Genomic DNA, 26921 nt, shown 5'->3' with positions numbered 1-26921 from the left:
CGAAACACACAAAGCTACCTCCCCGTGATGCAGGGCGGCAATTGTTGGCAGATGGTGCTGGTATTAGGAAAATGAAAATACATGCAATAAATTTGCTGTTTGCCAGTGTTAATTTCTTATCCCTAGGTAAAACCTTTCCCACTGGCCTCTACCGCACCATCTGCGCGTTCATAAAATGCATTATGCCGGAATTGATCGGCTGTGTGTGAGCATGTGCTGCTCTGCGTGCCCAGGGCTGCGCGGCACATGGAAGGGAAAGAGCGCGGAGGGACTCGGCCAGAGCCCGACGTTTTGCTGAGCCGGCTTCCACTTCCCTGAGCCCCTGCCACACGCGACTTCCCCAGGGTGGAGGGCCGTCATAACGCCCGGTCCTCTGACCGTCCGGTTTGCAGCAGAGGGTTCTGTGGCAGCGTACTCAGGGGTGGGATGGTCAGCTCCCCATCGGGGGTCTCCCAGCCAGAGGTCTCAAGCCCTCTCTAGGAGGGGCAGAGCTGGCCATCTGCTCACCGATGGCTCAAATGGGCCTCAGCTACCTGCTGAGACAACATCCCTTTCATATCTTGGAGCAGGCCCTCTTAGAGCTACCCATAGGCCTGCTTGCTTCCTGCCTCAAGGTTTATGGGGCCAGAAGGCAGGATAAAGACCCACCGGGATTGCTTGAGGAGCGTTCCCCACGGGCTGCTTCATAGTTGTCCTCCTTATCCCGCAGGCCGGGGGTGATGATCTGTTGCCAGAATCAACCTTGTGACCTGTAGGTGCTGTAGTTGCTCAGAATAGGTCTGCTGGTCTGTGGAGCCAAGTGTTATCCGTACTTTGGGCTGAAGCAACAGAGGGCAAAGTGCGATTGGTGTGGAAACCAAATCTTTTGTTCAGGGAGGTGTTGTCTTGAGTCTGAAGAATCTGGCACAGCCTGTCCCCAAGATCCCAGGATGGCAGCCAGTGGCTCCCCAATATTGCCTCCTCCCTCTTGGGAATTTCTGGGTGCGGGGGCGGAATCCAGGCCTCAGTTCATGACCCCCAGGTGGCAAACTTGGAAGAGTCCTCTCACCGCCTCTGTTCGCTCAGAGCAATGTCCAGGCCAGTCTTATCCAACTCCGTGCCTTCCAGTCGTGTTGGATCACAGCTCCCATTATCCCCAGACAAAGCGACCAGGGGAATGCTGGTGTAGACAGTGGGAAGCCAGATCGACCCCAGTACAAGGCAGCTTCATGCCTCCATGAATTTTTTGGCAAGAATGGCCCCGATCCATGGAGGCCGCCGTCGCTGCCAACAGTGGGGGGACTCGTGCGCCTCCCCCTCCCCTCGCCTTTTCCGATTGCAATTGTCTGCATGCTCACTGAGATGAGAGTTAAGTTGACGGTGCTTGTTGCATGGGGGAGGGGGATTATGCCCCCCCCCCGCATCCGTCCAATTAAGGCCGAATCTGTATCTCTCCTGACACGCTGCCCCGTGCGCCTTCCCAAATGAGGCGATTAACAGGCAGTTTCTCTCCTGCGCCTCACAGCGCCCGTCTCCTCCTGTGTGTGGTGGGATTGATAGAGATTGCGGCTGACCTTTGCTAGGACAAGGAGTATTATCATTAATACTTCTGTATTTCCCCGGGTTCGTGTGACGCATAAATCTCATATCAACTCAGGCAGGCAAAATAATCTGCCGGGCCCTGTTATTAATACACCCCACCCCTTGCCGTGCGAGTGCTTTGTTATGTCCTCTGCGACGGAAGGCGCACGGTGCCAAGTATTCCGGGGGGCTGTTGGTGTGGAAGGCGAGGGGCTGGGAAGCCCGACCCCTGCATCCCTGGGACACCATCCTGGGCCCTCCCGCCTCCCTGGGGGCTGCCCAGGTTGCCCTCCGGCAGCCGGGCGAGGAAGGCGAGGCAGCTTCGCAGAGGGACTCCTCTCTCGCCTGCCTCCCCCCACAGCCCTGCAACAAGTCTTTGTTTCCTCATCCCTGCCCCTTCCTCGCACCTGGCAAAAGCAAACAGCTCTGCGTCCTGCCCTCTGCGCGGCAATGAGGGCGCGTCAGCAGTGAGATTGCGGCAGGAAGTCACAAAGGAGGCACAGCGGGCCGCGTCCGGGCGCCTGATCGAGGCACCGTCCTGTTGAGCTGGGGGGTCCGCCTCGGGCCAGGAGATCTGGGCTCAGCCCCCACTCAGGCAGGCAGGCAGGCAGGCAGGCAGGCAGGCAGGCAGGCAGGCAGGCAGCTCAGCCAGGCGCCAGGAGCACAGCTCTCCTCCCGGGCAGCCCGGGAGCGTGAAGCGAGGCAGCTGTGTTCACACAGCCCAGATTTCCGGGAGGAGGGGTGGGGGTGCCAGAAGGAGAGGCGCGCCGAGCGCGTTGGCACAGCACGGGCCACGGGAGCAGCCTGTGTTCCTGGCACCGGCATCCCCCCTTCCGCTTGTGGCACCGGCCTCACAGGTGGCATTTCTCCTGCCTGCGCCTCGCCGGCCCCAGGGCTGGAACGGTGGGCTGGGAAGCCGTGCCCGGGCCACGCTTTGGCTGGCTCTCCCTCTCCCGCCGTGCCCCAGCTGCTCGACAGCTTGAGCTCAAGCACCAGCCTTGGACACTGGCCCTGGGGCCAGGCACCCCTGCACAGGCGCTTGGCAGGGAGGTGGCCTCTCGTGGCCCGGCCCAGGCCCTCCTCCAGGCCAGAAAGCTGGCCAGCCGCTCCCTGCCAGCCTCAGCTCAGCGGCTGCCCAGCCGTCCAGTCCAGCCAGCTGCCTGCCTCCGGGGTGTGTGTCTGTGTGAATGCAGTGTGCCTGCCTTTCCCTGCCTCTCCCGGCCAGCCCACAGCGCGCCTCGCCGGAACGGAAGGCTCTCCCCATCACGGCTGCTACCTGCATAAATTAACCTTCGGATGCCAGCAGCGGGTGGCTGTGCCAGTGTGTCTGGAGGATGTGACAGTCAGAAAGAGCCCTTCCTTCCACTCCCCCAAGCAGGACGTGCCAGGGGGCTGCGACATGCAGGCTTCCTCCTCCTCGGAGCAGCCGGCCAGAGCCAGTGGCCTGGCAAGTGGGAAAGCGTCTTGGCCCTCCCACACCTGCACCCGTCCCCAGGTGTGCTCCTGCTCTGGCACAGGTCCCTCCCTCCCTCCCTCCTTCAGTGCTCGCTCGCTCTCTGACGCGCACGGCCCAGCCAGGTCACCCGCCCGGGGCCTTCTTCGTTGGCAGAGCGAGCAGAAAGGCCACAGGAGGAGGAGGAAATGAGCAGCGAGGCGGGAGAAGAGCAGGGACAGGACGGGGGCGGCAGGCCGGGCGCCTCAGATGCGTGGAATGAAATAGGGCTGGGCACGCAGGAGAGGGGTGATCGGGAGCGCCCGAGGGAGCCAAGGCGCAGCATCCGTAAGTGCTAGAGCTGGGCAGGGCGCTGGGTGGCAGCGGCTGGCTTCTGGAAGCGGCTGCCTCCCCCCGGGAGCCCCCCCTCGTGCTCCCAGTGCATGGCATTTGCCTGGGACCACTCCATACGAGCCGGAACGTAGTGGACGCGTCCTCAGAGGTACTCTTGCTCGCTGCCACTTGCGAAGGCACTGAAAACCAGTCCCGGGGCTAAGTCCCCCTCCTGGCCATCTGTTGGGGATGTGGCTGGCGTCGCTCCTTTTTCCTGCATCCCCTTCTGTTCCGCTCTGTGCGATTTTCTACCTGGAATGCTCTGCGCAGGCTCTTGCTCTGGATGGAGCCTGGCATTTGGCCGGATTCGCCCCCCCCCCCGTTCGTGCACCGCGCACCCTGCCCCCTCCTCCCCTTGCCTCCCCTTTCTTTGCTCCTTCGCCCCCCTCCCCGCACGGCCTCCCTTGGCCTTCACATCCCCGGTGCCAGCTAAAGCCCGGGTGAATGTCTAATCTCCAATTTTATTCGTTCAGCTCTGTGCTGATTTACATAATCCACATAATCACCCTGGTTTTAATTGCCCACAACTCTGCGGAAAGATCATGTGGTTAAGTGGTAAATCATAATTAGATAAATAATTGGTTTGGCCACCGCAAGCTGCTTTGTTATACCTGCCATCTGCTGGGTGAGCCCCCCCTTTCCATTAGAACAATGCGCCTCCGATGGCAGGAGCAGCCCCTCCCTTTCCTTATCTGCAGAGGGGGCTGCGTGTGTGTTGGGGGGGGATGACTAAACCTGGATTCCTGCCCAGTAGCTTTGTGCATTGCCTGGTCCTCTCCCATCCCTACATCCTTCATACTCTTTTAACAGATGCATTAGCCATTCATTAGCAGAGCTTGCTTAATGCATCAGAATGAGAAATTTGACTTCTTTAGCATAAAAGTGAGGAAGCGGGGAGAGGCTGGGTCAGAAGGGGGGTGCAAACACTCTCCCTCTCCCCCTCGCCTTCCGCTTGATGCTTCTCTGGAGGCAAAGGCAGTGAGGCACGGAGGAGAACCCTCTCTGTGGGATGGGGTCCACCTCTGCTGGCCCCCCAAAAGTCTAAGCTGCAAGGGGCAGAGATGCTCCCATCTTCCTCCAAAGGGCTGCTTTGCTAGGGCCCTGGAGAGACCGACTGCCTTGGCACCCACGTGTGTGGGTCGTGTTTCGGGCAAGGATTCCTCGCTTCTGGCGGTGGGGGGTTTATTTTTGCATGTGTTTGTTTTGAAGGAAGACCGGTTCCTGCCATCCACTCCAGCAGCCCCCGCACCTGTGCAAACACGGCAGGTTCGGCAGCAAGGCCCTCCCTTTCTGCCCTCGAGTGCCCATTATCCAAGACTTTGGCCAGCGGGGCGGTTTGCGGGGCACAGCGGCGAGTCCTGGGCCGGCCTGCCCTCTCCTGTCGGCCTCTCCCAGCGTTTCCTAGAGGAGCCAAGCGGCAGCCAAATGCCTGCCCACCTTCCCTTCCCTCCCCGAGGCCGAGTTGACCAAGCGCTGCCCCTTTGTCCAAGAAAGGCTCTCCTGGAAGTGCCGGGTGACGGTGGGTCAGAAAGGGGTTTGTGGGCCAGAAACCCAGCGCGTTGGTGGGCCGGCGGTTGGCTTCGTGAGTGCCTTGAACAGGGCTTTCTGCTCGACAGCCCCTTTCTGTGCCTTGAGATTCCTTGTCGCCGTTTCAGACCCGCGTGTTTTGTTGGCTTTTCTCTCCTCGCTTCCACCCCTCCTCCCGCTTTTTAAAATTTATTACTGCAGATGTTTGCACAAATCCAAGATCTTTTGTTGGAGAGCCCATCTGCTCTTCTGCCGTGTTCCCTTCCTGCCTCATCTCCTGCCTCCCGCTACGAGCGCTACAAATAAGAAGGCAGGGAGATGTCGGTGGAAAAGCCAGGACTGCCTCAGGGTTGGACCCTCAAGGAATTTTGGGGAGGTTGGGAGTGTGTTTGGGGGCTGCATGGGGACACTGGCCTTGCCCCTCCTCTGGCAGTTTCCCCACAGAAAGCCCCTTCTGGCAGGAGAGGATCCGGGACCGTCGGAGGTCCTGGGGGACTTTTGCTCGCAGAGCATTTGTTCTCCTGTTGAGCTCCTTCTCCCACAAGGAAATGCAGCTCTTGATACAAACCAGGCATCCGGAAAAAATAGGGCCAGATGGAGCCTCCACATTCAGCCACAGTCTACCTTTCAGTATCAGATCCTGGGGACAAACCTTAGTAGAGGGCCGTTGCCCCTGTGCCCTGTTTGGTGCTTCCAGGGGCATCTGGCTCACTCCTGTTGGAAGCAGAACATCAGTCTCTGGGTGGTCTTTATGCCCTGCAGCACCTGATACACCGGGGTATAGTGCTCCTCAACAGGGAGGTTCCCTTTGGCTGTGGTTGCTTCCTGCTCTGCCCCACAGAGGTTTGAAAACAGCTGCAAAGGAGGAGGAAGGTCAGATTCATGCAGGCCAGGAATGAAGAAATGGTCCCAGTCGTGCCTCTGCGGTCAGAAACATTAGAAGCAGTGGGGTCTGTGCATGTGCGTGTCTGTGTGCGTGTGTGTGTGCCGGCAGCGTTGCTGGACCATCCACACATCCGGCCTGGCGCTGCTCGCAGGCTGCAGAGGAGTGATGGATGCATCGTGCGGTTGATTGTGTGCCCCGGTGATGGTGTGCCCGCCACTGTGTGCGTGCCGCCTCGCCTCGGCCCCGTCTTGCTCCGTGCACGCGCGAAACAGGCTCTTATTAGCTGGCTTGTGCTCATTTGCCAGATGAATGACCCGCAGCCGAGTGATCAATGAAAGCGCCTGTGAAAACCGAAGGGGCTAATAGCTAGAGACACGGGGAGGGTGGAAGACTCTGGTTCCCATCCGGCGAGGGCGGAGAAAGCTTAGCCGGGCGTGCTTGGCCTGGGCTCTCCGTGTCCGTGTGTCTTATGGGGGGTAGGAAACGGCTTGGATGGGGATCCAGGTGCGCCAAGGAAGGCTCTCCGTGCTCGTCAGGGCTTCGCGGACAGATCTGCCTGGTGGCTCCACGCTCACAGGCGGAGGGGGCCTGAGGAGCGAGGCGATCCGAGCCCCTGCGTTAGGCCAGGCTCCCCAGCCTGGCTTAGCCGGGGGGGGGGGAAGGCTGCGCCAGAAGAGCCTTGGTGGATTTCCGCCGAGAAGGTCAGCCGTGGAGGAGGTACCTCTACACAAGCAGCTCCGCAGCCGCCCAGGTGTGTTGCCAGGTGTGTGTGCTCCTGCAGGGACGTTCCCAGGTCTCGGCGGTCGTTGCGCCTCGTGTGCACGGGCTCTGTGCCTCGTTCGGGAAGCTGCAGCAGCTGAGGAATCCCTGGCAGGAAGCCCTTCCCGCCATCGAGTTCGCGCCTCCAGGTCTGCTTATTCCTCAGTTTCCCGGGACCACCTCTGTGGCCTCCAAACCGCCTTGCAGGCGGCTGCACCGGCGGTTGCCTGGCGTTGATCGCAGGATCACACACAAGCCCTTCAGTTCCGCCCCTGCTTCCCAGAATATCTGCAGATCCATGGACAGGAAAAGACTCCTCTCTGGTCCCCGTGAGCCCTTGGGGTTTTCATGTTTTGGCTTTCTGTTGGCCTGTTTCAGCAAGCCGCCCGGAGAGCCCCTGGGCAATGGGGCAGTATAATGGTGCACGAAACAATACAATAATGCCAGACGGAGGGTTGCGCCCTGTTTCCGCAGGGCCCCTGCATGAGTCCAGGTCAGAAAGTGAGCCAGCACGCTCCGAGATGCCTTCCCCAGTCAGCGTCCTGGCCTTGCGGGTGTCATGTGGGGGGCTGGTGTCGTGTTGTGTCGTGTGCTTTGCCGCAGCAGAGCACACGAAGGCGGGCATCTTGGGGCAAGCTCTGCCAGGGAGGCCTCTTGCCGGAAGCCAATTAAAGCTGCTCTGATCGTCTGCCTAATTGAAATGCCGTCTAAAGAGAGAGATTACGCCAAGAGCGGTTTTCCTCCCTGCCCTTGTGCTGTTGGATTAGAGCCACCTGCCCTGCAGCGGAGGGAAGTGCTAGGGCCGCCGCTTGCCCTCATCCTGCGCAGGTCGAAACGTGCGTTGTAGCTGAGCGCAAAGGCCGATGCTGACGGCTTGAGGGGCAGCGACTGCACAGAGGTCAAGTGAGGGAAAGAGGGCAGCACCAGCTTCGTGGGCACTGCGAATTGTTCGGAGAAGAAGGAATTTCAGGATTCAGGCTTGCCTGGAAGCCTCCCGTACTGCTTCTTTATGCTGGAGGTGCAGCATCCGCAGCCAAATTCGGCCCAGCAGTCTCCCTAGCCTGGCCCATACATGGCTCTCCGGGCTGAGCTCAGGTGTGAGGAGCTGAGTCCTGTCTGAGGCTGAGCCCTGCCGGTCTTCTCGGCTCCCTTTGGCCTGCCTGAGGGCCTTCTCCTTGCCTCTCAGATCCGGTGGTCCTCTCTGCCACACACTCCGCACACTCTGGCTGAAGCGAGTCACCTTCTCCTTCCTGGTCAGAAGCAAGTGAGCCGCTTCTGTCACTGCGTCCGTGTGCCAGTGCCCCTACCTGAGTCGCAGATCCCTTGCAAGGCGCCCCACCCCCGAGAGTCACAGGTCCCTGGAGCGGATGCACAAGGCTGCTTCCCAGTCTCCTCCTCTCCTCCATCTGGTAAACGCGCAGGAAGTGTCACCTGCAGCGCCTGTCATGGGAAGTGCAACCGAACACATTTTCGCCTGGGGACATTTCAGTCACCGGCATCCAGAGCGAAAGGCTGTTCCCGAGCAGAGACTCTGGGGAGCAGACAGGGCAGGTCGAGGGGGCTGAACACCACAGACACCGTTTGACTTCCCAGTGGCCCCCACCGGACACGTCCCCTTCCCCAGGCTCTGCCCCCTTTCCCACGGCGATCAGTCGTGCGATTTCCTGGCTTTTTGCAGCTTTTCCCCATCCTGAAAGGTCAGCTTGCCTTTCCTCTGGCTTAGCTTCTTGATAGGTGGGTGTCTGTCGCCCTGCTTCCTTTACCTTCAGTCCTGCCTCCCAGTGCAATGCCCCCCCCGCCCCCTGCAGGTTGGCTGAAAGAGGCTTCCCACACTCACTGCACAGAACTGGGGCAGGCGGACTCAGACTGAAGGAGCTCCATAACATGTATTAAGGATGCAGTCCGGCGCACATGGCGGCGGAAAGAAGGCCTGCCGGTCCCAGCCCTGCACGCTCTTCTCCGCGTGGCTGGAAGCTGTCGGCCTTTTAGTGCCACCGTCTGTGGAAACGGCGCTCCAAATGCATTTGTTCGTCACCCAGAGGCCAACCAGCGCAGCGTTCCTACAGTAGCTCGGAGCTCCTGGGAGCAGGCGGACGCTGATCGTGTCTCAAGGTCAGTGGGCTTGCTGGAGAGGAAGCCCGAGGCCTTCATCCGCGCCGATCGTTTAAAGGGCGGCTGTGCAGCTGCTGGTGGTCTCAGCACAGCCCTGGCTGGGCAGCTTGACAGCTAAACAGGGTTGAAGTTGATTTCGGTTCCAAGCTGGGAGGTCTGGGGGTGGCCACGGCCGCTTCCCAGCAGTGCCGAGGTGCCCATCCCAGCAATGCCCAGGACCTTGATGGTGCGGCCGCTCGTCCACCCATTTGGGTGTTCCTTTTGCTTCCTGCCCCCAGACTGGCTGCCCCAGACAAGTTTCCCTGCAAGGATGCGTTCAGAACAAAAGCGAGGTCTCCGGGCTGCAGTCGGCCGCTTGATGCATGCGCGATTGAAGCAGGTGTGCAGGTGTTTCGAACAAGAGAGTAGCACCGCGGCAGGGATTTCAGCCTAGCGATGATGATGATGGATGCATCGCAATAACAATGATGGTTGAAGGCCATGCGCACCCTCAGTTTGTGGAAAAGCCACGAGATGCTGGCAGTGTTTCAGGGGAAAACAGCTGGATGCCACGCTGGGCTCTTCAGCCTGCTCTTAGCGGCAGCTGGAGACATTTTTGTGACTCAGAAGTATGCACTGATGTTCATTTTCAGACAGCTCTTGGGCCAGGAAGGGCCCGGGCTCATATGTGGTGGGCAGACAAACCAGTGACTTTTGGGTGGGATTTTGCAAGCTTGTTTTATTCTGTCCTCTGCTCAAGAGCAAGGTCAGGCTGTACCCTTTGCTGTGAACGCACATTCTGTGCCATTAGGAGCTGCATGCCAGGAGAGAAGCGAGCTCACACATCTGATTTTGTCTTGTTATGTGCGGGTCACGTAGCAGCTGTCTCAGTGAAAAGATGGCAACCCGTTTTAAGACTAGTAATGTTGTGTTTGCTAACAATTTTCCCTTTTTTTATTTTAGAGCTCCCTCCCTCCCTCCCTCCCTCCAATACTGCAGCCTAAGTTTGTTTACGAATTTAAAACTTAGAGATACGAAAAGCAATTAAAAATAAACCAAGTGAAAAACAAGACAAAGCAAGTCAGATGAAACACATCAGGTGGAAACCAGGCTAAAAACTGGCAGCCGTGTGGAGCAAAACTAGCAGCGCGATAAAAGCAGTGCAAAGACCCACAGGCGGCTCTGAAAAGGCCCGGGCCTGGGAGAGTCACAAAGGCCTTCCCAGGGCAAGCTTCTCAGCAGGAGGGAGGGAAGGCGTGTGCCGGGCGTGGTGCCACCACTGAAAGGCCCTGCCCTTCAGAGCCACCCGCCTTGCCTCCTTTGGTTGGGGCACTTGGCGGGGTGCCCAGGTGTGGACCTTGGGCTCCGGGGAGCTAAGCCATGGCAGGATAAACTCCTTGGGGGAACCAGGGCCCAGGCTGCCAAGTGCTTTGCCCATCTCCGACTGCACTGCTGGTGCCGATGGCGAGCATCCTTCCTTCATGCCACCGTCTAGCAGGCCTGGCTGTTGACTCACTCGGCCTTCTGCAACAGGGTGACCTCCAGATGTGCTGGGGATAATGGGAGCTGTAGACCAAGGTGCCCAGCAGGGACCTGGTTGGGAAGGACAGTTCCCCACTGCCATCCCCCACGACCACCGAAGCACGTGTGCCATGGGGTGGGAGCGCTTCCTCTGCCGACGTGGCTGTGTGCGGTGAGCCCAGAGACGACGCAGGCGGGGGTCAAATCTCTCCACCTCGATTTTGTTTCTTGGCACACGGCAAAGCGCAGGTGCAGGCAGTTGCCCGGTTCCATCGCGCTGCGTGACACGGTCACGCCTCCTCATCCGTGATAATCAATCTGGAGGAGCCTCTGGGTTCCATGTTCCCCGTCACCGGCGTGGACCCCGGATATCGCCATCCCACCTTTTCCCTGGCAGGAGCCCCAGGCAGCTTAGGAGTCACTGCCCTTGCCCTCCCTTTTATCCGCACAACATCCCCCGAGCTGGCAGACTGAGACCTTGCGAATCCAAGGACGGGCCGCCGGGTCTGCAGCCACCGGCCTTCCCACAAAGGCAGCCAGGGTTTGCCCGGCCTGGCCAAGTTTCTGGCAAAGGCAGAACGGGCCGGTGGAAAGCCCTTTTCGCCTCGGTCCCTTGTTCTCTGTACTTGGACCTTGATGGAGCACGGGGGGTGGGGTGGGGGCAGCTTCTTCAAGGTCAGGAGTAAAGCCAGGGAGGCTGCTCAGTGCAGGTCGCGTGTCTCGGGCACCCTTGCGGGCAAAGCAGAGGCATAGTGCAAGCACACTTGCTCTGTTGTGCACAGACACACGTTTGCATCCGGTGCACTGGTTTGCATTCAGCCACACGCCTGCCCATTCCTGCTCACCAGCACGTGTCCTTGCACACCGCCGCCGGCAGCCTCGCAATCACACCCCACGCCCTCCGTTCCCCCGTTTCTCCCACAGCGCTCTGACCTTTGCGCTGCTCCCTGGCTGCTTGTTTGGGCGACCGACAGCCAGTGAGGGCTGCAGGCACCGTGTGACGCAGCTGCGAGCGAGCAGATTGCAAAGGGAGCGCAGCTGGGAGCTTGCTGGAGGCACCAGAAACAAGCGGCGGTGCGGAGGAGGCAGAGGCGTGTTTGCCCACGCCGAAGGTGCAGACGGGCCGGAGGCAGGAGCTTGGAAGCCTGTGGCAGCACGTAGCCCATCCCCTCCTCGCCCAGTGCAGGGCTGAGCTGTTTGTCTGAGCATACGCAGAGTGCACTCCTCTCATCCTTGATTAGCCACAGTGAGTACCTGTATACCCAGGAGTCCTGGCCATCTTGTGTCGTGGCCTCTCTGGATTCAAGAACTAACAACTCGCTTGTATGCGTCAGTGAAGGACGTCCATCCAAGGGGCCTGTGAAGCAAATGGCCAGGCCATCCTCCAGCCCTCTGCTTGGTCCCTGCTGCACCCTGTCCCCCTCTTTCTGCTTGCCTCACCTGGCACGAACCTTTTCTCCCTGGTTCGCCCGCCCCCCCTCCAAGGGCCGCTCTCTCCCCTCCTCCTCGCTCCCACTGCCGGCCGTTCGGAGGAGGCGGCAGGCGAGAGTGGCGTGCTCTGGGTTTTGCTTTCTGCTTTTTCTGCTCCATTTGCTTGGCGCCAAGGAGAGCGGCCCCTCCTGAACGCGTTTGGTAATAAATTATTAGTTCCGCTGCTTTTGCTCCCGTACGCTCAAAATAGCTGCCTTTTTTGGAGCAGGCAGCGGCTGGCGTGGGCTGAGTTCAGAAGCGGCAAGCTCCTGGAGGGTGCTCGACCGTCATCACGGGCCTTTCAAGGTGCCTGCCGCCAGCCAGGAGGTTAAACGACGGTGCCGAGCCCACAGCTGCTCCGTGTTTCCTGGCAACCTCTCCCGGGTGCCAGCAGAAGCCCGTGGGATGTGCAGGCTGCTTCTGGCCGCACCGGTGAGGGCGAGGCGGCCGCTGGCGCTCCCATCAGCCCTTCCTCCTGCCTGATTTATGGCCTCCTTCCTCCGCCCTCCGCACGCTTACCTCGCCGCTCCTTGTGCGCGCCAATAAATCTCCCCGCACACCTGTCTCCGCTGCCTGGTAATTGCTGTATCCTTCAGATGCCATGACTTGGGAGAGCCCGACCCTCCGTATTTTATGAGGTGGATGGAGGGGGGGGTGCTGAGCCTGGCAGGGAGGCAGGTGGCGTGGCACAGCTCTGCCTCTGCTCCGGCTGCTGTGTCGGAGGATGGGGTGGGGGAGGTCGAGGCCTGCATGGAAGCCCCCCGCCCGGCCTGACTTCCTCCCACGTCCCGCGGCCCCGTGGGGCTGGCTTTGCCTAGAACGTGGCGCATTGAGGCTGCACCGGGCAGCTGTTCTGCGGGACTCTTCTCTCGCTCTTCCCTGGCAAAGAATCCTGTTCTGCTTCGATGTAAACCTGCTTTTTCCACCTCCAGACATTTCAGCATTTCTGGCCCTTGGCCGTGCTGGCTGGGGCTGATGGGAGCCGAAGCCCGAAATGGCTGGAGGGGACCTGCTTGGAGGCAGCTGCTTGGAGACGGTGTTTGCACTTTCTGGCTCCTGCTTAGCTTTGCTCCGTACTCCTTTCTGCCTCGCCCATCTTTTTAAGAAGAAAAGAGATGAGAAGCTGAATGTGAAAGAGAGCGGGGGGGGGGGGGAGTGAGCCAATTTATGTTGCAGCCTAAAGCGAGGGGCAGGAGGGGTAGCCATCTCTCAGTGATGCACGGAGAAGGCGACTGTTGGGTTGAAGTGTGGTGACCAAGAGCCCCTGGATTTCGGCCGGCTTTGCCTCCACTTGGCACCCAGTGAGTCCCTTTCTCTTGCTCCTCCTCCCACCACAGCGAAGGAAGCGTGTCTTCTTCACACCCTCTTCCTGTCAGGGGGCAGAGAATTACAGGGGAGGCACGGCAGGGCAGAGCTGCATTTTGCAACCCTCCCTCCCGTCTGCCTGCCCTTCCTCAGCATGACATGAATGAGGTGCTGCTTACCAGTTGTGCTGCGGGGTTAAGGTCCAGCTTGAGAACCAGTCTTGTTTTGGGAACTGGGAGGACTCCAGAGCTCCCTTCCTCCCTTTGGCCCTGTGATGGGCAGGAGGAGGAAGGGCTCCCCAGGGCCTCCTGTCTGGCTGGTGAGCTTGCCCTCCACTGGGACGTGGTGAGAAAGGCTCTGCTCCCCCACAAAGGTGGGCATTACCCCTCTCTCCCTCCTCCTCGTTCTGATGAGCAGAGCCAGGCTGCCTCCTAGTGGCTGCTGGAGCAAATGGTTCTTCTCTGGTTGGCAGCCTTGCCCAAGCTCCCTTTCAAGCCCCTTTGAATTAAGGGACTTAAAAGCAAGGGTCCCATTAGGGCCACTGGGTGTCTTGCTGTCCCTCAGGCCCTTGCTGGATCCCAGTGCCCTGACCGGAGTGCTCTCAGCCCTGTCCATGATGGATCCAGCCTGTCAGAACCTCTGGTTTGCACGACATCTGCTGAGATAGAAGGCAATTAGATCAAAGGATACCTGACGCTTTGCATTGCTTCATATTTGGCTGCTCTGTAATCCTGTGCAGGTTGTCCTTGTTTCACCTTTCCTGGTGGCACAGAGGGTGGAGCGTGGCCCAATGCAGATCCCCAGAGGTTTGGGACTACAGCTCCCAGGACCCCTCTTCACATGGCCAACAAACAGGAATACTGGGAATTGAAATCCAAAACATCCAGAGATCTGCTTTCTGCCAACTCCTTTGCAGGGAGCTTTTGCCACTATTCAACCTGCTTCAAAGAGAGGAAAATTCATAGCAGTACAGAATATTTAGCAAGGTGTTTGGAGGGCGTGTGCTTCATGTGGCTGGATCTTGCGGCTGCTCCTCGTTTGCTTTCGCCACCGCCCGCCTTGTTGGTCTGCTGCTGGACCGAAGGACAGGATTCTCGGTGAGTGCTTTGGCTAGTCCAGAGCTGGAAGCTGTTCAAAGCCCTCTGTGGAGGGGGAGCGCAGGAGCCGCAGAGCCTCATCTCAGCCACGGAGAGTGTAGAGGGAGGGCAGCTTGCCCAGAGAGGGAGGTTCAGGAGGCCTCAGGCTGGTTCCTCAAAAGCTTCTGCTTAAACCAAGGATGCAGGAGCAGGTGATGGTGGGAACTTTCCCTTCCTGAAACCCTGCCTGACCTGAGCAGGAAATTCTGGGCCACACGGAAGGGACAAGAAGGCCGACCTGTTGGGCGGCAGCTTCCCGTCGCCCTGCAGCCCTGCGCTGCGTTCTCGGAGACAGGCTGTCCTTCCCGGAGAAGCCCTGCCAAGCGCCCCCCGTGTGCTCAGCGGAACGGCGAGGTGGCCGGGCTCGCCACGGCGTCCAGGCAGGGCTGCGGCACTCGGGCCACTGCGGGCAGAGCACGCGTTCCCGGCACGGCACCCCCGCGCTGCGCAAAGGCCCCTCTGCGGGGCTTCCGCTTGCCATGCAGCCTTGCAGGGCCTGGGAAGCCTGCCAGGGCACCGCCAGCCAGCGGCTTGCTGGAAAGAAGTGGCTGTGCTCGCTCGCCGGCTCGCCAGGGCAGCTGGTGCGGTGAAGGGCAGGCGTGGGTGGGAGCGGGGCACTCATCTGGCGCTGGGCGCGTCTCCCGGCTTCAGCAGGTGGTTTTGGCAGAGAAGGCAAAGAGGAAGTTCCGCCCCCTCCTGCGCCGGCGCCTCTCCCCGAGCAGCGACTGAGGGAGGTGAGCACACGCCCGCGGGAGATCCTGGCGCCTGGCCGGGGAGGGGAAGGCTCCGGGTTGCCACTTGCCTATCCAAAGGTGAGTTGGCACAAGATTCCACCCCCCCACTTTTGGGACTCAGGAGCGCCCTTTCCTCTTCGCAGAATAACCAGTGTCCTCTGCAGATGCCCAGGAGGGGGACTGATCCTGCTCCTTGCCTGAGAGCCTTCAGGCAAGGCAGTGTGGCGAGCGGCTTCTGCCCCCTGAAAGGGAGAAAGGGAGGCACTCTGTACGCACTCCGAAGTTCCCTCCCAAGGCTGTGCCAGGCACCGCAGGCAGGCGCGGGATCTGGCTGCCAGCCAGGCCCTGGGTGAGGCAGGTGTGGCTCAGGTGGGCTGGATGTGGCACCGCCAGCCCTGTGCATTTCCCCACGGCTGCTGGCGCCCCTTTTGGCTTTCTGTTCGGTGAGACCCGTTCATGGCTGGGGGAGCACCAGTCTGTCCGTGGATGGGGAGGCTGTGGCGTCTCAGTCACAGGCGGAAAGGTGGCCCGGGAAATTTGGCACTGCATCCCGCATCGGTCTGGATCAGGTCTGGCAAGCTCGGAAACCATTTCTCGTTTAACAAGTGGAAAGGGGTGTGTTCTTTGGGCAAACCAAGATGTCCTGCCGGAACAAAGAGCTCAGCCTTCAGTGTGTGTGCTTTGCTGCGCGTATCACAACAGAAAAGGCTGAGGGCGGGCTGTGGTTTTCCTGCAAATGCATCAGTTTGCATGTCGGTTGTGGGCAGTTTAAAGAAGATGCTGCATCTGCTGGTGAAAAACAAAGGCTGGGGTGGAAATGGACTTTTCTCAGGGTTCTGGGGATCTCCCCCCACTCCGGTCTTGCCCCTGGGGCATTGCAGGCAGGCTGCACTGCAGGGGGGGTCCCTTCACCCCTTTCCTCGCAGAACCTCCCCATGGATCCAAGCTCATAGGAAGACCTTATTCGTTCATTCATTATATTTGTATGCTGCTTAGTAGTCCAAAAGGCCCTCTAGGCATACAACAGGCCAAAGCGCTTGAATGGGCTGTGTGGGGCGACCGTTCCCAAGGGAGGCGGCCTTACCAGTTCGCTCCATGCTTCATGATCATTCCGTTTATTTTGTAAGCGTGTTAGGATAACCGCCTCGACCCAGGGCTTCCGGATGCCTGTGAGGGACGAGCCCACCCAGCAAGGGACTGTTGTGAGGATGAGTGAAGCATCTCAGGAGTGTCTGTGCTCCGTTGCCCAACCAGCATGCAACCTCAGCACCCGTGGAGCCAGCAAGACTCGTGGGGCGGGCAGGACCCTGCAGTAGGTCCTCACCGGCCAAGAGCTGGGTGGGTTCAGCGCTGCCTGGTCAGGCAAGGCACGTCTTCCCAGTGCCAACTGGATGAGAGGGGAAGGCCCTCTCCGCTTGGTCTGCAAAGGGGATGACGCTGTCTTGCGCAGAGTGCTGAGATGCCCCACATAGGTCTGCTACCAGCGGCGCAGGGAGCGTGTCCTGAAGACCATGGCATGCTCCGCCAGCTGTTGCCTGGGAGAATCTGTGCAGGTCACCTCAGAGCAGGCCCTCAGGCACAGGCCCAAAATGGGGAGGGATGCTCCGTTGCTGGGTTGTGAGAAGCCAGCCGGGCAGAGCCGTCGTTGTGGGAAGGTGGCCCTCGTTCCGCCACCTGCAGTGGCCTTTTGAGCAGGTGTGACCCACGTACTCAGCGGGGCGTTTGTCTCTTGCGGCTTATGCCCCGCTCAGATGGCTGGCGACAGTCTGGGGCAAAGTCTCCTTCCTGGACTGTAACCAAATATTCAGAAATGACCTCCAGGACAACAGGAAGAAAGGCAGGGCGGAAAATAAAGGTGCCGTGTGGCAGCATCTGAGAAGCAAGATAGTTTTATTTATTTAAGACATTTCTAACCCGTCCTTTGCCCAAGCCTCAGGACGGTTTACAAAAAATCAGTGAATAATATGAAACACAATTAAAACATCCAATGAAAGCAATTCTATAATAACAATAACAATTCAAAATAAAAGAGAAAGGCAGAATAAGAAAGGAAAAGAAAAAGATAGTCTTTAATGCTTAGAACAGGCATGTTTGGGAGTTTTTTCTTCTTGCCACGTGTCCCGGGCATATCAAGCCACCTGCTTTGTTGCAGTAGGTTGTCCCGTTCTCCAGAACTCTGCTTGGGAAGCCCTGGAGAAGAGGAGCAATCTATGGGTTTAGTCTGCTTGGGACTGATTTTAGGAATCTTGGCTTAAGGAGTCTGGCTGAACAGGATCTTCTGGTTTCCTGAGATATGGTTGTTTAAATTTGTATAAAGCCACTGCGTTATGTCTGGCATTTGTAGAACAAGAGTGCTGTGTAACTCAGAAGCTTGCTTTCTTCTTTAGAAAGATGCAGTACATGTCTCTCGTGTGTGCTCAGGAAGACTGCACTGGGGCCGTGGGGTCTGGAAAGACACCTGAAATTTGCTCCTGCATCGTACCTGGAGGACACCAGGCAGAATTAGACCTTGTAGAGTGGGTCACTTCTAAATAAATTCCAACTTCTTTCTCTCTCCCTTGCTCTCTATGATGCAAGGTGTGGGATTCTAGCTGTAGAACTGCACTTCTCTAAAAACATAGTTAATTCTCTCTCTCTCTCTCTCTGGCACTGCCTTCTCAGCCTAAGCTGATCTCCATGCATTCTTCCTGGGTGGTTTAATTGAATGGGCATGATTCGATTAGCCCGCAGAGCACTCTCCCTGCACTGCCTTTTTGGACGTGGGTGTCTCTTGCAGATTAATTGAATTCTGTTCCTTGGGAGGCAAAGAGGGGCTGAGCTTGTACATGCTGGATCAGGGAGGAAGGATGGAAAGCAAGCCCTGTGGCCTCAGGCAGTTAAGTGTTATTCCTGACTGAGATAACATTGGAGGAAAAGATCTTTGGTTGCCAAGGGTGGGGGCGGGCCAGCAACAGAAGGGAAGGAGATGGGCAGCCAGGAGGAAAGGCCACCTGTGACATGGCTCTTTTGCTGACTGGGAGGAAGGACAGCTTCGATCTGTGGGCCCCACCAAAGAAGAGACAGCAGCGTTGCTAGCGAGAGCATCGCTTGTAACGAAATCAGGTTCTCAAGGAGGCTTTGAAGGCAGGCTTTGGAGTCGCACCGGGCTCTTCTTCAAGGATTCTGTATCCAAGCATGTCTGCACCACACGTTTTAGAGCTGTTTCCATCCTTGACCACCACGGTCTCCATCTGGGGAAGGGCCGAGGCTTCCTGCTGGAGAATTTGCCCAACCCCCATCAGCCCCAGCCTGCCTAGGCAGTGGTCAGGAATCCTGGAAGTTCAAAACATCTGGGGGCATGCAGTCGAGAGAGACTGCGCCATCATCTGATTTAAGCTGTGAGAAAATCGCTTGCCAGATCAACCATTCCAGGCTGGTTCTCGATCTGCCCGTGTGAATGGGCTCCGGAAAGACACCCCGGGTCCCCTTTGTCGGACGCGCTCTGCCTCCAGCTCGTGGTGCCGCCTTTCTCTGGCAGGCAGGTCGCAGCCGTCGCTCGCCCTCGGTTTGCCGTCCTTGGGCTGCCTGCTTGGGGATGTGGCTGCTTTGTCCCAGGCTGGGGGAAAATGCGGGCAGCTGGGGAGCAGGAGCACATGACTAGGCATCTTGGGCCGCGTGTGTCAGCTGAGCATCATGCGTTGCTCTCGGCGTGGGCTGGAGTGCCTCCGCGTGCCTGTGTGACCAGGGCCGCTATGGGACTGGGAAGCCGCTTAGCATCTCCTGAGGCTAGGCGTGTTCCCAGGGAACGGTGGAGACGTGTCTCCCGAGCGGGGATGAGAGACCCCGGCTGCCCGGGGCTCAGGGGTGTCCCATATTTGTTCACAAACATTTCTTTCTCCAGTAATGAAAAATTACTGAGAAGGGGTGATTAGGGGATTCGGGCCTGCAGCTGAACTGGGGGGGGTCCTGCTGAGCACTGCTTTCGGAGGTATAATTATCCCAAAGGGGGCTGTCGAGGAGAAAGGAGGGCTGGATTTGGCACTTGAACGGGGACGCAGAAAATTCATCGGAGCTATTAACTGGTAATTACAGAGCACCAAAGTAGCAGGCCCACAGCCCGGTGTCTGCGAAGAGCTGGAGATGAAAGGCAGCGGTAATTACGGAATCCGCAGGAGGCAGGAGAGTGCTGATAAGTAATGCTTCTTGAGCCGTTTATTGGGCATGGGGGGTGCAGGGGGAGGGACATGGATACCATATTTAATGGAATAGGAGAAACGGTTTTTATGGGCATGTTTGGAGGATGTGAGAGCTCTACCTGGGGAGATGGGCTCTGGGTCCCCTTTCGCAAAGGATCTGGGTGCAGAGTGGGAGGAGAAAGCCCCCCCCCCACTGGTGGGGTCTTCTTACGGTTGTTAGAAAGGGGAGGGTGTGCACACACCTTTCAGAACCTTCACCCTCTTTTAAAGACGGGGCCAGGCCCCATGTCCAAGCCTCCACTGCAACCCCTGGGAAGAGCCCTGGGTGGCTGCCCCTCTTCTCCACCATGGCTGCCATTCCCACCTGGTCAGGTGGGGAGAGCAGGTACAGCGGCTGCCACAGGGAGAAATGTTCAGGGCGCTGCGCTCGGCAGGTTTCTGTGTGCGCTTTCGTGGGACCGTCCTCTGTGCGGGATGGCGAACGCCTCCCTCCCTTGCTCACAGGGCCGGGTCCTCCCGAAAGGCTGCTGCCGGTTGCAGAACTTCTGGACCTTGGCAGTGGGTTTGAGGAGCAGCACCTGCCAGGAGGTGGCAGTGACAGTTGGGCCGTTCCCAGGGCCGCTTCGGCACCTGGGCGGGGGAGAAGGAGGGCTTTCTTGCCAGCTGCGATGGGCCAAGGCAGCCCTTCCCGGCTGGGCAGCTTCCAAGATCTCCCCGTCCCCAGTCCCACATACGTGGAAGGCTCCAGGCTAGGAAGGGCTGTTCAGGGGTTGCTGCCACTTGCTTTGGCTCCGGGAGGCCAGGGGCTGTGAGCAGACCCCTTTCCACGTGCCCGTCTCTCCCGTTCTGCTCCAGCCCGGTGCCAGGGGGACTCCCCCCCCATCCTTTGCCCTGCAGCACAAGCTGAAGAGCGATGCTAATTTTAGCGCACTAATGAAGCTGCTCATTTGAAATTCTATTTTAAGTGACCCGACATCAGCAGTGCTGCTTTCAAAGGCAGAAGCCTGCAGAGTTGACATTCAGGGGTGGCGAGGTGCAGTGCTCGCTCGTGAGGGGACGGTTTGCTTGTGGAGGAGTCCCGGGGAGGCGGGGTGGGGAGAGCGAGGCTGGCGGCTCGGCCCGGCAGATTCCCAGCACCCACCCCGGGAACTGGAGCTGCGGATGGGAGCACGGCAGGTGAGGGCCCCGCGGGGAGGTCAGTCCAGCTTGCGCTGGGAGGAGGCCGTGTGGGACGCCGGGGAGGGGGCGTTGCGGGCAGAAGGAAGGCCCTGCAATGGCAGATGGCCTTGGACACGGAGAGAGTGCCAGACCAGGCAGGGAGATGTTCCTTGAAAAGCCCCCCTTGCGTCCCACCGGCTGAAGGGGGCGGGGGCGGGGAGCAGGGTGCCCACTGGCTCCGTCTTCCAGCTGCGTTGACCCTTCAGGGCTTTTGTGCTGTCCCTCCCCACCTCCTGTGGTGTCGTCGTCGGGGATTGTCTTGGGTTGGCGGGGGGGGGGGGCTTTTTCCGAAGGATGCTCTCCGCTTCCTCATTCTGCACCCTCCGCAGGGCTCCCCCTGCAGGCAGGCAGTCTGAAGGGAGGGGTCTTCATCGTGAATTTCGGGGCATCAGTAGCCCAGGAGTCCAAGAGGCTAAGGGGAAGGGAGAAGGCCAAGGGCCAAAGTCAGCCCCAAAGACTGGCCTCCCTCCCTCCCTTTCCCCAGCTGGGGGCTTCTGCAGGCAACCCCTGCTACTCGCAATTCCTGCCGACTCCTTGCAGGCATCCTCTCGATAATCCGCTGCTGGCACACAGTCTGTTTCCTCCGGCAGCACATAGCGCAGGGAGCGGAGTTGGCCTCCTGGATCGATGCAGCCGCCTCGGCCGCGCCCAGCGAGGCCTTTTGGCAGGCGCAGGTGGTCCCGGTGGGTCGCAGATGACCCGGGACCACATGACCCCTCGGCAGCTGCCGGGCCTGAAAAACCGCAGCTCGCTTGCTGCGGGCAGCTGCCGCTTGGTCGAAAGCCAGGGCTGCTTCCATTCCGGGCGGCGGGAGCCGTGTGCTGAAATCGCAGTGTGGCCCAGAACTGTCAGCCGGGACACGTGCTTGAGTAAAACAGCCCACCGAATTCTTCACTGTGCACAGCCTGAACTTTGCAAACGTGCCTCTTGTTAGCTCAGGTGGTGCAATTCTGTTCTCTTTCTAGAAGCTCTTTGGAGAAACAGAGAGCTAGAAAAGACGGAAGCTCCCCCACTGCCTCCCTTCAGTGGCTGCCCATGCCTTTTCACACGGTTCAGCACAATCATGAGGACTAGAAGCCCTCCTTCTGAGATGTTTGGCCTGCTGGCTTCTGTGGCAAAGACCCATTTTTGCACTTCGGTAGTGCACCTGCAGGCATACTGAGAAACCACGTTTGCCTTACTACAGCTTCAGCTCCTCTCTCTTCTCTGTCCCCAGTAGTTTTCTCTCGTGTCCAGCAAGACCCCTCCCAGCTGGAGGAACACACACGACACACACACCACCCCTGCTTCCGAGTGTGCTTCCTGCACGTGGGGTTTTGCGCGCGCGCGCTCGCTAGGTGGTCTGGCAGGTGGAACTGTTCCGGAGAGGTGCCTGGCACAGCTCCCTTAGCTGGCTGGCACACGCTATGAAACCCTCACGCTCTGCAGAAATTAACCCCTCGAGCCAGCCTCTGTTCAGCCTGCGTGTTTCTGTCTACAGATGGAAGAACCACGAGCTGCCCTCGGGGCGGGCCTGTGTCAGCGCTTTGATTTCCTTAACAGCATTCTTTGCAGGAGACCCGGGCTGCTGCGTGGAGGCGCTTGCGTGTGTGTGTGTGTGTGGGGGGGGGGGTCCCCCTCCTCTTTCTTTGGGGATGCACTTTTCTGAAAAGGCTCAGGGCTGGTGTGTGCTGGCAGATGGTGCCCTGCAGCTCCCATTGGATGGCGGAAGACTCTTGCCTCGGGCTGAGATCCTGCAAACAGCCCTTTTAACGCTTGCTTTGTGGGTTGTTTTCTCTGATTTGGCTGGAAGGGCAAGGGGGAGCTGTGTCAGAGCCAAGCGTGCAAGCCAAAGAGGGATTCCGGCTGCCAGAAGAGGAAGCTACCGGAAGCCTCCATCTTGCTGAAACTCCCTCCCCGGGGAGGGCTGATTGGGACTTGGCTTGCCTCTCCGGGCTGCCTTGGCCACGGCTTCTCTCTGCTGCTTTCAGAGCTTGTGGCTTGAGTGGCCCTGCAAGCGCTGCTCTCATTCTCGCACATTTATGCGCATGCCTGGAGTTGCGCCTCAACACCTCCCCCCCCCCAGTTATGTCCAGTGGAAGTGCACTCGGACCACCACGGAGCACCACTGGTGCCCTGCTGGCCTCTTGGGACTGCAGCTCTGAATTGCAGCCCCGGCGCCTCCCGGCTGGCCGGAAAGGGAGCTGCAGCCCCACACGTCTGCAGGATTCCAGGGTGGAGAAAGCTGACCTACATAGACGGATCGGCCTGTGAAGGGCTGCCTGGGTTTGCCCCGTGCGTCTTCTTTTGATGGTGAATTTCCGAGGCCAGTAAGAGGTTTGCTGGGCAGAACCCCCCCCCCCCACCGTTCCCTTTGGGGCAAACTCATTCCCTGGTGCCCCTCTTCCGCTTGCTCTGCTCCAGCTTTTCCCAGGGGCAGCCTTCTCATGGACTGCTGTTGGTACCACAGTTTGGGGCAGCGGGGTGAGCAGGGATCCAAATCGACTTGGCCAGTCCTCTGCCAAGAGAGGGGGCGACGGCGTGTTGAGCCCCCGAGAAAGGGAGCAGGCTGCTCTTGATTGCCTCCGACACGCCTGGGACATGGGGCAGACGGCAAAGGCAGGTGTGCCGATGCAGCTGCTCATTTGCGCGGTCGCATCTTCCTCCTCCTCCATTTATGGCAGTCGTAATTCATCACATTTCCCCCCGGCAGGGTAGGACGGCGCACTGCCCAAGGTGTCATTCAGGTGTGAACGTGGCAGGACCAATGACTCCCCACTCCCTTCTCCGGACACCTGCTTTCCGTCCCCCGCCCAGTGGGGGCTGCGACGCTTTCCCCGGCCGAAAGCGTGGCCCTTTCGAGGGCTTGGAGGCCTCCCTGTGGGGAGCCGTGGAGGCCTGGGAGCAGCTGCGAGGGCCGTCTGGCCGCCCCAGCTCCAGCCGCTGCCCCTCGCGTGCCTCCCTGGCGGCAGGTTCTTGCTCCCTGGGGGATGCGACTGACGCCTTCTCTCCCAGTGACACGGATTCTTCTTTTCGTTCTTCCAGGCATGAGCCATGAGCCAAAGTCACCTTCTCTAGGAATGCTTTCAACTGCGACCCGGACCACCGCCACAGTCAGCCCCCTGACCCCCTCGCCTCTCAATGGCTCCCTTGTGCCCAGCGGCAGCCCGGCCGCCAGCAGCTCCTTGCCCGTCCAGTCCGCGCCCTCCTCCAGCTTCGCCGCCGCCCTGCGCAAGCTCGCCAAGCAGGCCGAGGAACCCAGAGGTAAGAGCGAGGGAGGATGCAGCCCGTGGCCCGGGAGGGGGGAGCCGCCCGAGGAAGGGCGCTGGTGCGCAGGCGGGGGGGCCGGCAGGTGCGGAGCCCAGCGGGTCAGCAGCTCGGAGGGTCTCGCCCCGATCCCCCTGGTGTCCCCCCAGCGTGTGCCCGGCTTTCAGCCGTTTCCCTGTCCTTTGCCACTCTCTTATACATCCCCGAGTCTCACCATCTGAAAGGGAAAAAATGAGTATCTGATGTTGCATGGATTTATAAATAACTAGCAAATCAGGTACTCGCAATATCAAAATCCATATGTATCTAGGTAGGGTGGGGGAAGCTACAGATTGTATCTAGGACCAAGAGGACCTGAAAGGCACAATTAAAGGGCAGTGCTGCTCGCATCCACCGAGAGAGCAAACCCAACGGCCTTTGACCAGGTGCAGCATCAAGCCTCGGCCTTGGCAGCCTGCAGGGGGCTGGTCCCATGGCTCCTGCGGCCAACCTCCCCTGCCCACAGCCAGCCTCTGACGCCCCTCCTTCCCCTTCCCACTCAAGCGCTCGTTTTATTTTTAGCTGTCAGATTTTGTTCTCTTTCCCCCTGCCGCTTGATGGGCTAATGTCTTTCCTCGGCATCGTGTCTCGAGGGGGCAGTTTAAAAATTCAATTCAGACGGAGTAATCCAAATGCCATATCATTTGCTGTACCCTGAGAGAAAGTCTGAGCGAGAGACAAGTGCACGAAAGAACCCGTCCGTTCCCCCACAAGTAGGCCTCATCGCCGCTGCCATGCTTCATTGAAATTTTATTTTTCCTAAGGCTCCTAAATGTGTTCTTTCACCATCCAAAGCTCCCCCCTAAATAACAAAGTCAGCCGCTGCTGGGTGCCCAGTATGGTGAAATGCACATCTGAATATTTTTCTCTTTAATGGGCTATTTAACGGGAGCCCGGCTGAAGGCGGACGCCTTGGAGCAGCGGGGGGAGGAGGAGGAATTAGCCGAGCGGCGAGGGGGGCCCAGGCGGCGTGTGGGGGCTGCAGAGGCTTTTTGCTGGCACAGGCAGGAAGAGGAAGGCTTCCCGAGCCTGGGGCTTCTGTCCCTTTCTGCTGAAGCAGCTGCCTGCCTCGGATCCATGCGCCCCGGCTGCAGAAGGTCCCACTTGCGCACCGGGGGAACAAAGCGAAGCAGCTGCATTGGCGAATAGAGGAGGGTGCCTTCCACTGGGTTTTTCCGTCTTGCCTGGCATGGTCCGCACGAGGGGTGGGCCGCTCGGAGCCCACCCATCCTTTGCACTTAGCCTTGGGGGCAGGGTGCTCATCCATTGTGGTTAGCCAGGCTCCTGCAGCAGCCATTTTGTGCTGGTGCCCCGGAGAGATGCCAAGCGAACCCACAGGTGCGGAGAGGTTCCCTACCCCGGTCGACATGTGGGCCCGGCTCTACGTCTGAGCGATGGCCGAGGCGTGGCTCTTTGACGGGCCCCTGCTTTGCACGTAGACACTCCCAGGAGCGATAGCCAGCTTCTTCGGCCAGGAAGGGCAGGCGAAATTCCAGCCGGAGTGGATGGGCCAGGGCTGGACGGGCCTGGGGTGTGCCCCGTAGAAGATGCCTCCTAGGTCCCTGTGCAAGGCTCAGCCCTGCCCTGCCGCCGCTGGTCTGATGCCTGTAACTAGAGGTGCCCGAGGCTGAACCGAGCACCTCGGCCTGCGGGTCGCATGTCTTGCCACACCGAGCTTCCTTTCCGAAAGCCTGAACTTGCAGCCAGGATTTCTGGGGTGCAAATTTAAGACTGTGCAGTGCAGACGCATCGTTCCTAAATTTTCTCCTTAAGCCTCTTGTTCTGGCCCCAGGAGAGCAACGGCGCACCCCCCCTTCCATTGCATGAGCGTGCGTGAAATGTCCCTCCAGGCACCCTCCACCTCACAGCCTTCTTTCAGTGTTAATTGAGGGGGAACAGCGACTGCGCTTGGCCCCCCATGAGCACACGAAGGCGAGCCGTCCGTTTGCTCCCCCGCACGCCGTGTGGAACCTGCGGAGGTCGGCTGGCAACCTGTCACGTTGCCTTGGAGAGGAAGGGTCCCGTGAGGCCCACGGCTTCCTGCACCTGCTGCCAGGTGGAAACTCGCCTGCTGGACTCGCGTCACGTTCCAGCCACCAACACCCGCCTGCTCCCCAGGGGCAAGGAGCGGCAGAGCGATTTCTTACCACCTCTGCCAGAATGCAGCGTGGCGCAAGCAGCAGCGCGTTCCGGCCCCCCGTCTTCGCCTGATGTTTCAGGTTGTTCAAACGGGGCCACCTGAAGCAGAGGGCGGCCCAGCTCCGGTCACAGGTCCACGGCCGGTCAGCCGTTCCCAAGAGCGTTCTGGCACCGGAAGGGGCCACGCAGGGGTGGGCTCACTCCTCCACATCTGCTCCTTTTAGACACTGCTTTCCTCATGCAGAGGGGTTGCTGCATGTGGCAGTGACCTCAGTCAAAGGAGAGGAGAAGGCTGGGCTGCAGGGCTGTGCCCAGTGCCTCTGTTCAGGTGGGCAAGTTGACAATCGCAGCCAGGGTGAAGTGCTGCCCTCACGGCTTGGAGAGCCGCCTGGACGCTGTGAGGAACGGCAAGCGACTGTCGGGAGTCCACTTGCCACCATGGAGATGGGCGGCTGCTCCTGCCATCCGCCTGCGAAGCAAGCTGGACTCCATTTCTCCATGGCCAGGTTTCAGTTGTGCCAGGAAACTGGCTTGCAGAGCTTTCCTCCTCAGGATCTGTTTATGGCTTCCCCAGAAAGTTGGGCAGGCAGTCTGTGTATGTCCGGAGGTACTCCTTCTTTCTGGGTGGAGTGCCTGGTTGGGAGCACTAAGCATGGGCTGCAGAGAGATGGGGGTAAAGATGAAAGACGGCATTCTGAGCGAGTCGGATAAAGGATGAACGAAGCAGGCCATCTCAGGCCCTAAAACGCACCGAGCAAGACAGAAAGCCAGGCTTAACAGAGGCAGCGAATGCACCATGGTGGTAGAAATTGCCCATCGTTTCTGCAGAGTGTTAATCACCGAAGCCCCCAAGGTGGATAATGGGAACAGCCTCCCCTTCCCTTCCCTTCCACCCAAAGGGAAATCAATTTGTGAAACACTTATAGATTGGAAGATGCCTCACCCGTCTCTCTCTCGCCTCCCCCAGATCTCCCCACAGGGTGGTGTGTTCCCCCTCCTCCTCCATCCTCCTCTCATTCAGCCTGCTGCTTAGCCCATCAAAAGCAGCGACATTAGTGGATTTTGACATTGATTTCCTGATGTTCAAATGCTCCTCGCCAGCTCTCTCCTGCATGCAGTAATTTTCCTTTTATACAAATACCTGCCCCAACAAAATTTGGTTGGTAATGAAAAGCTGTGTGTTCCCCCCGCCCCTTCCCTTTGATTTAAATTTAACTACTATATAATTTGATTGCCCCCACTGCCCCAAATCCCCCTTTTCTATCTTCCGCCTGTGTTCTCCTAGCAATG

The 26921-nt window shown here is 59.2% G+C and overlaps 1 protein-coding gene across 6 annotated transcripts in view; it reads left to right on the top strand.

Moving 5' to 3' along the window:
- The window catches only part of GSE1 (Gse1 coiled-coil protein), a 197711-nt gene that overhangs the window by 131533 nt on the left and 39257 nt on the right, over positions 1 to 26921 (top strand). For 4 of the 6 annotated variants that reach the window (XM_044427847.1, XM_044427848.1, XM_044427851.1 and 1 more), the window contains one exon: positions 23232 to 23450. In XM_044427847.1, coding sequence (XP_044283782.1) covers positions 23234 to 23450 — 217 coding nt within the window. In that variant the 5' untranslated portion in view covers positions 23232 to 23233. Of the gene's footprint in view, positions 1 to 11301; positions 11416 to 14868; positions 14893 to 23231; positions 23451 to 26921 lie in introns of those variants that run through there. The other 2 variants (XM_044427849.1, XM_044427850.1) reach the window with 2 other exon arrangements.

Source organism: Varanus komodoensis, unplaced genomic scaffold, assembly GCF_004798865.1.
Source record: "Varanus komodoensis strain SLA01 unplaced genomic scaffold, ASM479886v1 scaffold19, whole genome shotgun sequence".
Taxonomy (NCBI): Eukaryota; Metazoa; Chordata; class Lepidosauria; order Squamata; family Varanidae; genus Varanus; species Varanus komodoensis.
The sequence above is the reverse complement of the archived record's forward strand: the minus strand, read 5'-3'. Positions and strand labels throughout refer to the sequence as shown.